Source organism: Cebus imitator, unplaced genomic scaffold (assembly GCF_001604975.1).
Source record: "Cebus imitator isolate Cc_AM_T3 unplaced genomic scaffold, Cebus_imitator-1.0 Scaffold78, whole genome shotgun sequence".
In the NCBI taxonomy this organism is placed as follows: domain Eukaryota; kingdom Metazoa; phylum Chordata; class Mammalia; order Primates; family Cebidae; genus Cebus; species Cebus imitator.
In genome coordinates this window covers 2,179,398-2,196,117 of record NW_016107393.1, presented here as the reverse complement: position 1 = coordinate 2,196,117, position 16,720 = coordinate 2,179,398, and the positions used below count along the sequence as shown (strand labels likewise).

At 36.2% G+C, this 16,720-nt stretch overlaps 1 protein-coding gene across 1 annotated transcript in view; it reads left to right on the top strand.

Moving 5' to 3' along the window:
- The window catches only part of TTN (titin), a 271,326-nt gene that overhangs the window by 52,579 nt on the left and 202,027 nt on the right, over positions 1-16,720 (top strand). Inside the window, 2 exon segments of the mRNA XM_037740043.1 lie at positions 2,125-2,181; positions 13,383-16,163. Of these exon segments, the coding sequence (XP_037595971.1) occupies positions 2,125-2,181; positions 13,383-16,163 (2,838 nt within the window).

The following is a 16,720-nucleotide window of genomic DNA, read 5'->3' as shown; positions in this document are numbered from 1 at the left end:
GAATTTTCTCATGGCAAGATCATAATTTTTGTCGTTAGTGGGCTTGATTCTCCATTGTGTCTGGAAGAGCAGGAATAAACTTGTCTGGGCAAGTGTGATGACTTCTTCCTCTTATCCATGGACTTTCCTCTTGGATATTAAGGAAATTAGAAAATTATTTTTCAGGTTCTAGAAGCCTGTGTTTTGTGCCTGTAGGCAAAACAGCTTCACTGAGTCTCATGGAAGGAAGAAGTTCAGGCATCTCCAGGGGTCTGTAGAAAGCTCTGGCCTCAAGTTCCTCCCTAATCCTGGCTGTAGTGGTGTTAGGGATGAATAGAGGGCAGTGCAGTGCTGCGTAGGGGCACAGCCATCTCTGCACAGAATTTTGAAATGGTTGCCTTTCTTCCTACCCAGTACAGAGAAGAATATGGTTCATTGATTCATATAATGTGTCTGCAACACCCACTCACCATAAAGAGGCCTCATTCTTTCTTAAAGAGATTTTGTTCTATAGCTATCTCTCATTCTGTCGCCATAGCCTACAAAGGCAATATCTCAAGAACTGAGGTTTAGTTATATACATTAGATAGAAAATTTCACCAGCCAGAGAGTTGACCCTCAATTTCACTGGAGCTGCTGGCTAGCATAGTAATCACACAGAGTGATTATTTATTTGGAGGTGTTGTCTACAAGTCCTGTAGGTGAAGCCATGACAATATTTTCAGTAATGTAATTGGGAGTTGGCTGTGTTTTGAAGGTGGGTGAAATGTAGATCCCTTAACTCACTTTCTAAAGAGTCTAGTGCTTTAGTACAGTGTTTGACTGTCATGTTCCCAGAATGGATTTGAGCTCAGCTCTTTTGCCCCAGGATCTCCAGTTCATTCAGTTCCAATGGATAAAGTGTTCTTGAAGCAAAAGAATTTTTTTGAACATCCAACTGCTTTACTTGTACCTAAGAAAGTTGAAAGATAAGACATTTTTAGATTCTTGAAGAGTGAAAGATGAGGCACAGTTGTCTAATTATTTGACATAAGGCCAGTCTTCATACATTTCTTTTTAATTTTGGCCTAATAGATTCATATAGGCTACAGAGTTATCCACCGAGATTAAGTAGGGATGTCGAACCCCTGGAAGTCTGTTTGAATACAATTCTTATGTGCATAATAAACATAGAAATATTGTATATTAGTTTGATGACTAACATGCTGCCTTTCCTTCTCATCCTAATGACATTCCATCTTCTCTACATTCAGCATGTGTTTTATTCTTACAAACACAGCTAATTTATGCCTTTCCCTAACTTTATTCTTACCTAGCAAAAGAATCTCAAGCCAGAGCACTTACAAAAGTTACTCTGGGTTCAGACACTAAAAGTATTAAAACACTCAAAGAGTCACAAATTAAAACAACCCGTGAAGTAAAAAGAGAATCGTCAAAGAAAACATCCAGTTTGTCATTAACTTCATGCTAAAAAAACGTAAGAAACTGAAAACAAGGGAATCAAGTCTACTGACAGGATACCACGTGGACTGAAGACGGAGAGTGATACAAGTCCAGCCTTTCCCAAGAAGCTGCCCCAGAGATGATTGTGTCTAAAAGCTATGTCTATTCCATGTGTAATAAAAACAGTTTTGAGTTGGGAAATCTTTATTTTGCTCCTTAATATGTAACTCGACTTTGTGTAGTTTAAAGTTTGAAAGGTGGTTCAAATCAAAGGAGTATTTACTAGCAGGAAAAACTGAGAATTGCCCTCTACTAAAGTAACAATTTAGAAAATGCATGTTCTTTCTAAATGTGATTTCATCTCTTATAAAGTGTTTAGTCAATAGGACATTTTTTAGAAAATAATATTCCTTTGGTTTGTAGATTGCTTTCTGAATGCATGCAAAGGCATGGGGAATTCTAGAACTAAAAGTGGAAATTTCATGAAGAACCTAAAATAAAATGTTTTAAATCTTTCTGTCAACATTGTCATGTGTTTTATCAGCTCATTAGTTTGTTTGGCATGGACTTTTTGGTAAATTTGGGGAATGCATTTTTCTGTTATTATAGTAAAAGAAAATTTTAATCATATAAGTCATGAATTGATACAGAAGGCACATGCAATTAATCACTAAAATATCTTCATATGTTTTTCTGTTTTAGCTCCTGAATCAATTTTGCATGAGAGGATTGAACAGGAGATTGAGATGGAAATGAAAGGTATTGTTATAATGAATGTGAGATTTAAGTAGAAATTCTAAAGGATTAATAGGATCCTTGAGTTGCCTTCTTTCTCTTAGTATTATTGAGAAAAAAATGACATAGATTTACAAATATATCTCTTAGAGTATATATTACTTTGTGGCATGCTTGGTTTAGTATGTTGATGGTTACATGCATTGCACAGTAATTTATTGTAAGGGAATTTGAAATTTTGTATTTAAAATTTATCAATCATATTCAGCTTTAGGTTTGCAGTCATTTTCAAAAGTGTGTATTAGGAAAAGTTGTCATCCTAATGCATGAAATCATGAAGTAGAAGGTTGTTTTCAAAATCACAGTGAATTAAATTGAACAATAGACAATAACGTAGCTGTCATTCTCAGAATGCAATGTCATGAATGAATTATGATTGAAATGCTACTTTATTGAGGTTGTGTGAAAACATTACATTCCCATCCGGTTTACACTTCATGCACATATATCATTTTAACATTGATATGTCTCTTACACTGGCTTGCAGATAGCTGCCTTATGTGATCTTTATTGCCTGCTTTTTTTTGCATAACACTGTGACTTTATGGCTGTATTAGTTCGAATAAACGCCTTCTCATTTTATTTTAGCTAATTACTTATGGTTATAGTTCTTGTATATACTCATTAAATAGTTAATTCTCAAAAATATAACAATTTAATCTACAATCAAAAGAATCAGAAAGGGCGTTTATTCCACTCTCTGCAAGTCAGGTAAGATTTTCCACTTAGCTATCAAAAGAACAAAGTTTTCCTGCTCTCAAGACAAGTATGCACAGGAACATGTTATTTTGAAATGCATTTTTGCTTGTTCAAGAAGAAATTTCAACAGTTTGAAGAAAAGACCAGACAACGAACGATTTTCGTGTCAGAATCTTTTAAACAGAGCATGGTGTTGCGTTTATTCGAACAAATATGGTGAGTGAATTTTTTTATGGATTTGTGAGATCTGTAGCATGCAATTTATTTTATTTCCTATTTTGCAATTTTATTTACTTTCAACTTTTTCAAATTCTATGGAAAATAGTAAAAGGTCTTATGTTTTTTTCCAGAATTATTCTCCGAGGGGGAATCTGAACATTCAGAGAGGGATACGCGTGACGCCTTTTCAGATTCTGAAGACGTAGACCACAGCTCCATGACTGCTAAAAGATATGCAAGTAGAATATCATCTACAAGCTCCTGGCCTGAATATTTTAAGCCTTCCTTTACCCAAAAACTTATGTTTAAATATGTTTCAGAGGGTGAACCAGTTGTTTTTACATGTAGATTAATTGCCTGTCCAACTCCAGAAATGACTTGGTTTCATAACAATCGGCCCATCCCAACAGGTCTTCGTCGGGTTATAAAAGCTGAGAGTGATTTACATCATCATTCTTCCAGTTTAGAGATTAAAAGGGTCCAAGACAGAGATTCTGGAAGTTATAGGGTACTAGCAGTTAATAGTGAAGGGTCTGCTGAATCAACTGCCTCGTTACTTGTTATCCAAAAAGGGCAAGATGAAAAATATTTAGAATTTCTGAAAAGAGCACAACAGACACAGGAAAATATGGAGGCTTTAGCTGAAAGGGGAGAAGATAGGATAAAGGTTGACCTGAGGTTTACTGGCTCTCCTTTTAACAAAAAACAAGATGCAGAACAAAAGGGAATGATGAGAACTATACATTTTAAGACAATAAGTTCTGCTAAGAAAACAGATTACATGTATGATGAAGAATATTTAAAAAGTAAATCTGACATAAGAGGATGGCTTAACGTAGGTGAAAGTTTCCTGGACAAGGATACCAAAATGAAGTTGCAACGTTTAAGGGAGGCTAGAAAAATGTTAATGGAGAAAAGGAGATTATCTCTTTTAGATACATCTTCTGAAATAAGCTCAAGAACTTGGAGAAATGAGGCTGGTGATACAGATATTCTGTTCCCTAGAGAAGACACGAAAGCCAGATCTATGTCTGATCTAGCTGAAAGTTATAAGGTGGATAATTCAGCTGTGAGTATTGTGCAAAATCCACACGCCCTTTCTAATCAAATGGATCAAAATATAGAGTCTGAGGAACTTTCCTCAAGCTTTCAAACTATTGTTGTTGAAGAAATTTGCCAAAATGAAATAAGAATGAGCCAAGAGGCATTGGTAAAAGAAAGTCTACCAAAAGATCATTTATATGGTGAAATTCTAGTAAATGAAAATACCCAAGCAAGAGGACAGCTGGAAGGAATTATGGCCAACACAACAATTGGAGAGTCATCTACATATATCGCTAATATATGTGAGAAGGAGGAAGTATATGAGACTCCTGGAAAGGTGTCTCAAGCTATTACACCAGATGCCACTGAACCTTTTGGTACACTTGTAAATATTGAAGAAAGTGAAGAAATAGCTAGTGAAAGAATAAGAAAGGATGATTTAAGAGAAGTACAACTCTCTGCTTCTACAAAAGTTGATGAATTCAAAACAGAACAGAAGGAAGAAAATATGAGGTTTTTTGAAAATTCTTTTCGAAAACGCCCACAACGTTGCCCACCTTCATTTCTTCAAGAAATTGAATCTCAAGAAGTTTATGAAGGTCACAGTTGTAATTTTGTGTGTCATTTTCAAGGATATCCTCAACCTATAGTCACGTGGTATAACAATGACATACCAATCCCACGTAATCAAAACTTTATTATTCATTCTTTGGAAAACTATTCAATATTAACTTTTTCTTCTGTTCATCATCAGAATGAAGGTTCTATTACTTGTGTGCTGTTTAACCAATATGGAACAGTAAAAACAACTGGTATGCTTAAAGTGAAAGCAAAACACAAGCATGATGTCAAAGCACATAAAGTCCCAGTGTTCCATGACAACTTTGATGAGGAAGAAGAGCTAGCACTGGTGTTTGACCAAGCAAAAGGCTCCCATCCATCTATGAGTCAAGAGGGCCAAACAAATCTTCATATGTTAAAAACCAACCCACCAGTTCCTCCCTCTGGAGACACAGAATTGCTTTCCTTTCCTGTAGAAATTCAGGTAACAGCAGCTACTCCTATCCCAGAACAGGATAAAGAGTCTAAAGAAATGTTTCAAACTGAGGAGCTAGAACCTGAAGCAATGCCTCAAGATCAAGTTACTCAGTCACCAAAACACAAATTTGTATTTTTGTCTGATATTATTATCGAGCCACCAAAAATGTTACAAGAAATGCCAAAGAGTGCCAGGTGTAGAGAAGGGGATTCCATAATTCTTGAATGTTTAATATCTGGTGCGCCCCAGCCAGTTATAACATGGTTTCAAAATGGAGTCCTTTTAAAGCAGAACCAGAAGTTTCAGTTTGAAGAGGTTAATTGTAGCCACAGATTATATATTAAGGATGTTAATTCTCAAGATTCTGGAAAATATAAATGTGTTGCTGAAAACAATTCAGGAACAGTTGAAAGTGTTTCAGATCTAACAGTGGAGTCTGTTACTTATAGGGGAAATGATCAATTCAAAAACACTGGTGAAATTTATGGAAAATATTCCAGAGATCAGCAAGTACAAGTCCAGGGAGAATCTGTGAGGGCACATTTTTATGATTATCCAGCTGGTCCCTTTACTCCCTGGATGAATGTAAAAGAATATTCAGTAAAGGACTATTTTCAAAGCCTTGAGACCACTGAGCTGATAGATAAGAAAGACCAGGTGTGTTGCATACCTTCTAGAGAAAAACTACCCAGATTTGTGCATGGTGCTTCAAGATCCATAAGAATCAACAAGCCCATCAGGGCTGAATTCATACAGTGTCAGGATGAAGGGAAAGAGAGACATGTAAGTGAAAAATCAAAGTTGCACCAAGCAGAGGGTACCGTTTATCCATTTGTTGATTATTTCAGTGATGTCACTATTAAGAAAGATGTAAGAAACGATTTTGAAAAACTTGGTAGATCAGAACAAGAAAATGTACAAGAATGTGCCCGAAGTGGCTGTTTACCAAGTGTCCACTCCGAGAGAATTTCTGACAGTTATGCAAAAGATTCATCTGCCATTGTATATGAAGAATCCTTTGGTGAAGAGATACACTACCCGTGGAAAAAGGTGAAGCACAGAATTAACGAATTTGAAAAATTACATGTAGAAAAAGGAGTTCTAGAAAAAAGACCTACCAGAACATCATTTGTTAATCTTCCTCAAAGGAAGATTGATGACAAAGCCTTTTCATTAAAGCAAAGAGAATCAAGATCAAGTAATCTAAATGTAAACATGCATCAGGTAGAGAAACTGTCTCCAAATACTGAACCAGATTCATCTAACATTGCAATGAATTTAAAGCTACTTTCCTCTCAAACTCATAAGGAATTTGAAGTACAAGAGAGGGAACAACAGGAAAAAATAAGTCTTATAGATAAAACTGCAATTTCTGAAAGAGCTGAACATGAATCACCTGTTACATTTGACTTAAAGCAGTTTCACTCTCAAATAGAACATTCAGTTGTGAAATTCCAAGAATTACATAGTGGTCAACCAGAAGAAGCTTATTTTAAAATCCAACATCCTCCTTCTGAAACAGCTGATACTGAGAACATTGTGTTTGATCTAAAACAAATGTATTCTCATATAGGAGAACCTACCATGGAGTTTCAAGGGCAAGAAACTAGGGAACAGCAGGAAACACTTTATAAAGAAAAAGTTCCCAGCCCTGAAACATTACAACCTGATGCACAGAGTATCTCTAAAAAAAATGTGCAAAATAATGTATTTACCAGTCAAGAAATTTCTTCCAGTCTGGAGCTTTCAAATAGAACTATGGTGGAGAAAAATAGTATTGATGAAAATTCCTTTTCTTTAGAGAAAGAAGTCCAACATGTACAGGAACAAAACTTAGACACTTTAAAAACTGATCTTTCTCTTAAATGCTTTTCTGAAGAAATCCATAGTGAATCAGGTGCCCTACTTCTAACCTCAGAAGAAACTGATCTTTCTGAGAAATATTGTTCTCTAGAAAATGGAGACGGAAGTTTCATCTCACATTTGAAAAAAGCAGCAAGTGAGGAAAAGCCTTTAGAGGTTGGTGAAATGAAAGAAGAATGCACTTTAGAACCAGAGTTGGCATCATTTCCAAAGCAGGATGGTGGGACACAGGAATATCCAGATGCCACTTTGGAAGACCACAGAGGTGATGTTCAGGAAGATGATGCACTCCAGAGACAGCTCTCCCTGAGTCAGTGCTTCCCATTCTTGATGACTGAAGAACAACAGAATCCAGGTGAACAAATAAATACAAACATTGATGCCTCTGGAGAAAAAAGATGTTATGAAGAAGTTCAAGTTCAAAAGGAAACTTCTTTCTCCACTATAGAAAGAGAAATGACAGAAACTTATCTTTCTCAAAATATTCCTAAATTGGATGAGGTACATACCACTGAGGTAGCAGAATCTGAGACCTCCCTAACACAATATTTACTCACTGCTGGAAAGCATGAGGTTCCTGAAATTAAAGACACAAGAGACCAGGAAAAACTTGTCCAGAGTGAATCAATTACTTCAATGGAAGTGGAAGAAGTAACTTTCAACACTGTGTATGAATACTACAACCAGAAACAGGAATTACTAGGTCGTCCTTTTTCTCCTGAGTCTGACATTTCCATTGGTGTGGGAAGTACAACCAGTGAAGAAATCTCTGAGTTAGATCAGTTTTACACCCCACCATCATCTGTTGAATGTCCAAAGTCCCCTGACTTATCTTTTAATCCTTCAGATATAAATAAACAACCCTCAATACTTTCAGGAGATGAGATGGTTGAAAGATATTCCACACCTTTAGGGGAAGCTGCTGAAAGATATTCAACACCTTCTGAAGGTGAAATAGGAGAAAGATACTCCACACCCCCAGGGGAGGCACTAGAGAGATATTCCACACCTCCAGGAGAGTCTCTGGAGAGATATTCCACACCCCCAGAGGAGGCAATAGAGAGATATTCCACACCCCCAGGAGAGTCTCTGGAGAGATATTCCACACCCCCAGGAGAGACTCTAGAGAGATATTCTACACCCCCAGGAGAGACTTTAGAGAGATATTCTACACCCCCAGGAGAGATTCTAGAGAGAGATTCCACACCTCCAGGGGAGGCACTAGAGAGATATTCTATTCCTACTGGAGGACCAAACCCCACTGGCACTTTTAAAACATACCCATCAAAAATAGAAAGGGAAGACAGTACACCAAATGAACATTTCTATACACCTACAGAAGAGAGAGGTTCAGCTTATGAAATATGGCGTTCTGATTCATTTGGCACGCCCAATGAAGCCATTGAGCCAAAAGACAATGAAATGCCTCCATCTTTTATTGAACCTCTGACCAAAAGGAAGGTATATGAAAACACAACACTAGGCTTCATTGTTGAAGTTGAAGGTCTTCCAGTTCCTGGTGTGAAATGGTATCGAAATAAATCTTTACTAGAGCCAGATGAAAGAATCAAAATGGAAAGGGTGGGTAATGTGTGTTCATTGGAAATTTCTAACATTCAAAAAGGAGACGGGGGAGAGTACATGTGCCATGCTGTAAACATCATAGGAGAATCAAAGAGCTTTGCAAATGTAGACATAATGCCCCAAGAAAATAGAGTGGTAGCACTCCCACCTCCAGTAACACATCAGCATATCATGGAGTTTGATTTGGAAAACACCACATCATCAAGAACACCTTCTCCTCAAGAAATTGTGCTAGAAGTTGAATTAAGTGAAAAAGACGTTAAAGAATTTGAGAAGCAGGTGAAAATAGTGACAGTTCCCGAATTTACTCCTGACCACAAAAGCATGATTGTGAGTCTAGATGTTCTTCCACTGAATTTTGTAGAGCCGAATATGGATTCAAGGGAGGGAGAAGACAAAGAACTAAAAATTGACTTAGAAGTGTTTGAAATGCCTCCTCGCTTTATACTGCCTATTTGCGATTTTAAAATTCCAGAAAATTCAGATGCTGTATTCAAATGTTCAGTCATAGGCATCCCTACTCCTGAAGTTAAGTGGTACAAGGAATATATGTGTATTGAGCCAGATAATATTAAATATGTGATTAGTGAAGAGAAGGGAAGTCACACTCTCAAAATTCGAAATGTCTGTCTTTCTGATAGTGCAACATATAGGTGCAGAGCTGTGAATTGTGTAGGAGAGGCTATCTGTCGGGGATTCCTCACGATGGGAGATTCCAAAATATTTGCTATGACAGCAAAGAAAAGCAAAGTGACTTTAAGCAGTTTTACAGAAGAACTGATCTTAAAGAGCAACTACGCAGACAGTTTTTTTGAATTTCAGGTGGTGGAAGGGCCTCCCAGGTTTATCAAAGGTATTTCTGACTGTTATGCACCCATAGGCACAGCAGCATATTTTCAGTGTTTAGTTCGTGGCTCTCCAAGACCCACGGTTTACTGGTACAAAGATGGGAAATTGGTCCAAGGAAGAAGGTTCAGTGTTGAGGAAAGTGGCACAGGATTCCACAACCTGTTTATAACAAGCTTAGTAAAGAATGATGAAGGAGAGTACAGGTGTGTAGCTACAAACAAATCAGGAATGGCTGAGACCTTTGCAGCACTCACCTTAACTTAAAATGTAACGTTTTAGTGCCTCAGTAATTATTAGAATTAATCTGAGTGCTTTCATATTTTCCAAATTATATGGCTCTAATAAACTTCCAAATAGGTCTACCATATTTGAATGCATTACTCTGGAGACCCCTGGAGAAATAATCTCTATGTAGAAATCCCGTCTTTGTAATACGTGTAAATATTTTGTTATCTCAACTTTAAAATCATCTCTTGTGTCAATCGTGCTATGTAACATTAAACACAATTAAATCTCTCCTTGGCTACCTAATTGTTTGTACTTCTATTTACCCTCATTCCTCCTCCACAAAGCATTTCAGCAGAATGCACTCTCTTTTAGCAGATATACTATATATGCAAAAGTAGAATGTAAAATTGAAGACCATGTCAGATGACCATGCAGACAGATTGGTAAGGGCAATTCTCCTCTCTGCTCCCATTCTAAGTTATTTTTGGAATTGTAACCCTTTTGCATCAAACCTATGTTTATTTACTTCGACTTAGAATAGGCAAAACAAACAAAAACCAACTTCTCTCAATTGGTAACTAATTCTATAATCTGTTTGATATTTCACTCTTAATATATTAACTTTACCTCTTTTAAAAATATTTTCATTATTCATATTCCTCTTCATAAGTTTTTAATTCTCACTGGCTTTAAGGAACCAATTGTGTTCTTTGTGGACAGGGTTCACCTAGACATTTGCAGAATAAGCAAATAAAGATCTTTCCACTTTTGGAGATACCTTTTCTCAATTTTTGAGATGACATTAAGTGTAAAATACAGCAATAATTTAGTATTGGCCTGGGGAAAAAAGGGAAACTACCCATATTGTGTTTACATATAGATTTTAAAACTGTATTCTGATTTCAGAGTCTTTAAAATTAAAAGAAGGTGGGGTATTTTTAAAATTGAGACAATATGATCATTTGTATTTCAGATTGTACATGAATAACAAGAGCTTTCCTGTCAGTTTCACTGAATTTCACCTTTAATATAAATTAATAAGCATTCAGTTTTTATTATGATGTTTGTTTCTAAGTGACTTCAATTTCATCTTTTAAAGTTAAAATAGCAGTAAAGTAACATACTCCCTAACATCTTACCTGTATACCAATGTGGACCTATGTCTTCTCATACAAGACTCCACAAATATTAAAAAATTCTGAAAATGAGGGGTAGGCCCAAAAGACCTCAGGGGTGTTCATTCAACAATATAAGCCTGTATATCCTAATAGTAATTATTCTTAACACAATTTAGAATAAATTTTAATTTTGTAACAAAGGACGAGAGAAAGGATATTATAATGAAAGATAAATTTTATCTCCCTCCACCTCTTAAGTTACTTACTGTTATTTAATGGCTATATTTTTCACCTGCATTGAACAATATTTAAGTACCATGATCATATTTAAAACAATAATTTTAAATATAAACATTTAATTTAAATTTAATTTTCAAAAGAATTAATACATCCAATTACGTTTATTTTGTTTCTTTTATCTGTCAATCTTTGTTCCCAACGGGAATTCTCTTAACAGCTATCCAAATTAAAGAAGCAGTAGAGGTAATGTACAGAAAATGGGCAGAGCAGCTAGGCTTCCCCTGCCTCCCTCACAAAAATAATTTTGATGTATCTGTTTGAGCAACCATAACTCATCAGCATAGATACACAACTGTGGAACAAACATTCCTGTTCCAACCAGTGAGTACACAATATCTCTGATAATAATTTCAACACTGTGTAATATATCACATCACAAATTCCTGAAATAAAACTAATTATATAGCTTAGCAACAAGGATTTATTCTGCTCTTAGTCACATAACGGATGTTAAAATCAATTAGAAATTCAGATTGAACCAAACATAACAGGCATACTTCACTCAAACATATAGCACAGCAACAGTTCAAATCTTATTTATTCAAAAAAGAGAGAGAGAGAAATAGAAAAATGTTTTAATGTCCTACTGGATTTAAGGAAGAGCCGAAAACACTTATTCATATAAGAAAGAGGGCTTTGTTTGATTTTTCTCATTAGAATTCTGTGATTCTGTTAGTTTCAAGTACGATGAACTTGAGTATATGCAGAATAACAATGACTGAATAAAGAAAAGTAAGCCTTGGCTTACTTTAATTATCATAGATAATGAAATGGAATTTTTTCTTTTCTGACTCAATGGCACCTAACATAAAACCCTGAAATATTAATTTCTTTGATTCTGGATAAAGAATTTATTGTATTGCACATAGTTGAGTTTAGACAATTAATAGCTGCTACCACTGCATGTTGTTTTTTTTAACTACACCATTCAAGTTTCAGCCCATTTAAATTTCATTTACTTTCCTTTTTATGGCTAATAATACCATGGCTTGAAGTAGGGGAAAACATTTGAAAATATTTCAACTTACTATTGAGTAAGAATATTTTAACTGTATTCACATTCATTCGCTTTACAGATATTTTGTGAGTTCAAGTGAAGGGAAATGTAACATGAATTATATATTGTAGATTAAATGCAAAGTTAAGTGGTCACCATTAATGTGTAAAATTACTCAATGGTTTTATGATTTACTTAAAATAATAAATAACTGAATATGTATTCTACATGCTATAGATGAGTTTCTCTAGCATTTTTACAGCCAACAGACATTTGAGTTCTGTCTTTTAATGCTTATACACTATACCAGAAAGGAATTAAGGTGTAAGTCTATTTCATGTGATGCAAGTGAAGTCATCTAATAAAATCATAAAATTACCTTTTGCTAAGGCAATAAGACTACTAATAATAGGCCTGTTCTATATACCTAACAGGTTTAATAAAAAATTGAATGCCTTGTTTGAAATTACATGTCTTTCATCCTGTCATCCGGGGTACTGTTTAGTCTCTGTTATGCACTGCTTTGTTTCTTTCTCAGTGGTTCTGTACAGCTCTTCTTACAAAATAAAATACAAGGAACTTTTAATATTGGAGTCATTTTCTTTTACTTTTGATTCTTTTATTTTCTTGATTAATGCCTTATTGTAAAGGCTTTGTTCTAGTAATATGGTGATTTACACAGGTGAAAGAAGGCCTGCATTTGTAGAAACTGAAAACAGTTGTTCTCTTACAAATCCAAATTAAATATTTCCTGTAACCTCTTATTTTTAAGAATAACTTTAGAGCAGTAATTAGGACACTCATGTTTTATTCTGGAAACAATCAGTCTTTAACAAAGAAGATTATTCTTAAACCCTCCATTTAGAAGTTGATTTAAATAATTCTGGATTATTGTAACTATTTAATTAGCAATTTTTCAAACTTTAGAATTGGAATTATATCTCAAGAAAAACTCATGAGAACATCTTTAAAACTTAATGATCTCTAATACAGGCAAAGTGGATCAAAAATTGCATTTGTAACGTATCTATAATTTTGTATAATTTTATATGTTAAGCTAAGAAAAATTTAGAAATGCACTTTTTGATAACTTAATCTTAGAATAATCTAGTCATTCCAGGAATAAACCAGAAGAAGGCCATCAACTGGTGTCTAATTCTTTGATTTCTACTTTTATGTTAAATACAATTTTGTAGTAAAATAATAATCATTTTTCCCCATACAGAGTTTTCTAGTTCTTTTCTGTCTGCTGAGGAGGAAGGACTTCATAGCTCCGAACTTCAATTATCTAATATAAATGAAACACTTGAACTTTTGTCTGAACCTCCAGTTTACTCAACTAAATTTGATTCGAAAAAGGAAGGCACTGTCCCAGTTTTCGTCAAAGAAGTGTCAAATGCTGATATAAGCATAGGGGATGTGGCTACACTGTCTGTAACTGTCATTGGCATCCCCAAACCTAAAATTCAGTGGTTCTTTAATGGAGTGCTGTTAACCCCTTCTGCTGACTACAAATTTGTTTTTGATGGTGATGATTATAGCCTGATCATTCTGTTCACCAAATCTGAGGATGAGGGAGAATATACATGTATGGCCAGTAATGATTATGGAAAGACAATATGTAGCGCCTATCTAAAAATAAATTCCAAAGGAGAGGGTCACAAAGACACTGAAACAGAATCAGCAGTGGCAAAATCTCTGGAAAAGCTTGGAGGTCCTTGTCCTCCTCACTTCCTTAAGCAGTTAAAAGCAGTTTGCTGTGCTCAAGGGCTTCCTGCCATCTTTGAGTACACAGTGGTTGGAGAGCCTACCCCTACTGTTGCATGGTTCAAAGAAAACAAGCAGCTTTGCACCAGTGTTTATTACACTATCATTCATAACCCCGATGGCTCTGGGACTTTCATTGTTAATGACCCTCAGAGAGAAGACAGTGGCCTCTACGTCTGCAAAGCAGAGAACATGTGGGGTGAGTCCACCTGTACAGCAGAGCTGCTTGTGTTTCTGGAAGACACAGACATGACTGATACCCCCTGCAAGGCACAGTCCACCCCGGAGGCTCCTGAGGATTTTCCACAGGCATCCTTAAAGGGTCCTGCAGTTGAGGCACTTGACTCAGAGCAGGAAATTGCAAGGTTTGTAAAAGACAGCATTTTGAAACCTGCTTTAATTACAGAAGAAAACCAGCTACTATCTTATGAGCATATTGCTAAAGCCAGTGAATTGAACACTCAGCTTCCTTTGGGAGCTCAGGAATTGCAATCCATTTTGGAGCAAGACAAGCCCACTCCTGAAAGCACCAGGGAATTTCTTTTCATTAATGGCAGTGTTCACTCTCAGCCTCTCCAGGAGCCATCTCCCAACCTCCAGCTGCAGATTGTACAGTCCCAGAAAACCTTCTCCAAAGAAGGAATTCTAATGCTTGAAGAGCCTGAGTCACAGGCGGTTCTATCAGATACTGAGAAAATCTTCCCAAGTGCCATGTCCATAGAACAAACTAATTCATTAGCAGTTGAGCATCTGAAAACTTTATTAGCCGAACCTGAAGGGAATTACCCACAGTCTTCAATAGAACCTCCAGTGCATTCTTATCTAACCTCTGTGGCTGAGGAAGTACTTTTACCAAAAGAAAAGATGGTAGCTGATGCCAACAAAGAGCAAAGAATGACTCTTCAAAAGCAAGAGGCACAAAGCACACTCATCTTGAGTCTGAACTTAGCTGAGGGACATGTGGAGAGTCTCCAGAGTCCTGATGTCGTGATCTCTCAGGTAAACTATGAGCCCCTACTCCCTTCAGAACACTCATGCACAGAAGGAGGTGAAATTCTGATGGAAAGTGCAATTCCACTGGAAAATGCAGGGCAAGATTCTGCGGTCAGAATTGAGGAAGGCAAGTCCTTAAGATTTCCGCTAGCACTGGAAGAAAACCAGGTACTGCTCAAAGAAGAGCATTCTGACAACATGGTGATGGCCCCAGACCAAATCATTGAGTGCGAAAGAGAGCCCGGGGCAATAAAGGAAGTGCAGGAGGTACAGGAAAGGGAAATTCTTTCTAAGGAAAGCTTCCTTTCTGGCATTATAGAAGAGCAGCGATTAAACCTGAAAATTCAAATCCGCAGGGCTTTGCAAGCAGCCATGGCCAGTGAGCAACCAGGTCTTTTCTCTGAGTGGCTAAGAAACATTGAAAAGGTGGAGGTCAAGGCTGTAAACATCACCCAAGAGCCCAGACACATCATGTGCATGTACCTTATTACCTCAGCGAAGTCTCTAACAGAAGAAGTAACCATCATTATTGAAGATATCGATCCTCAAACAGCTAACCTGAAAATGGAACTTAAGGACACTTTGTGTGCTATTATATTTGAGGAAATAAACATCCTAACAGCTGAGGGTCCTAGAATTCAGCAAGGAGTCAAAACAAGTTTGCAGGAAGAAATGGATTCTTTTTCAGGTTCACAGAAGGTTGAACCCATTACTGAACCAGAAGTTGAATCTAAATATCTTATCTCAACTGAAGAGGTCAGTTCTTTTAATGTGCAAAGTCAGATTAAATATTTGGATGCCACAACTGTCACTGATGGGGTTGCTCCAGCTGTTGTCGCTGATGAAAAACATGACAAGAGTCTGAAACCATCAGAGGAAAAAGAAGAGTCCTCCTCTGAAAGTGCTACTGAGGAAGTTGGTACAGTAAAGATACAGGAAGCTGAGGGTGGCTTAATCAAAGAGGATGGCCCTGTGATACTTACACCCTTAGTGGATACCGTTTCTGAGGAAGGTGGCATTGTACACCTCACAACATCCATAACAAAAGCTAAAGAGGTGAATTGGTATTTTGAGAATAAATTGGTGCCTTCAGATGAAAAGTTCAAGTGTTCACAAGATCAAAATACGTATACACTAGTCATCGACAAAGTAAATATCGAAGACCATCAAGGAGAGTATGTCTGTGAGGCCTTGAATGACAGCGGAAAAACAGCAACTTCAGCAAAACTTACTGTAGTAAAAAGAGGTTGGATTTTAAGGATTAAGTAGATCAAGTGCTAACATTCACTGGATTTAGGTTGCATCACTTAAATTTTCACTTATCTGCCACTTCCAGAATGTAATTTATTTGGAGTAAGTATGAAATCACAGACACAATCATGGTTATGAACTCACCTTTTCCCTTACCATCCTGTTGGGTGCTATGCTATCATATCCATGATACTACTTATTTTAAAAGTAAAACATATTTTCATATGTTTCATAATACCAATAGATAAGCTTCTTAGTTTATTTTCATATGAAGATACTTTCATAATATGTAATAAAAAGCTATCAGTGAACATCTAGCCACTCTGAAATCACAGTTCTCACACTGTGAAAATTAAAAATAACCATGATTAGTTGTCTGTTTCTTGTTTCTATTTCTTTTTTGCTGTTGTTTCACTTCATCACTTTATTTAGTATATCATATTTGTTCACATTATTTTCAGTTATGCATGTAACCCAGTAGGCTCACATTTTAGTATTTTTTCACAATTCACTGCAAAGCAATGATTGAATGTGTTTTTCTTTCAAAAAAAA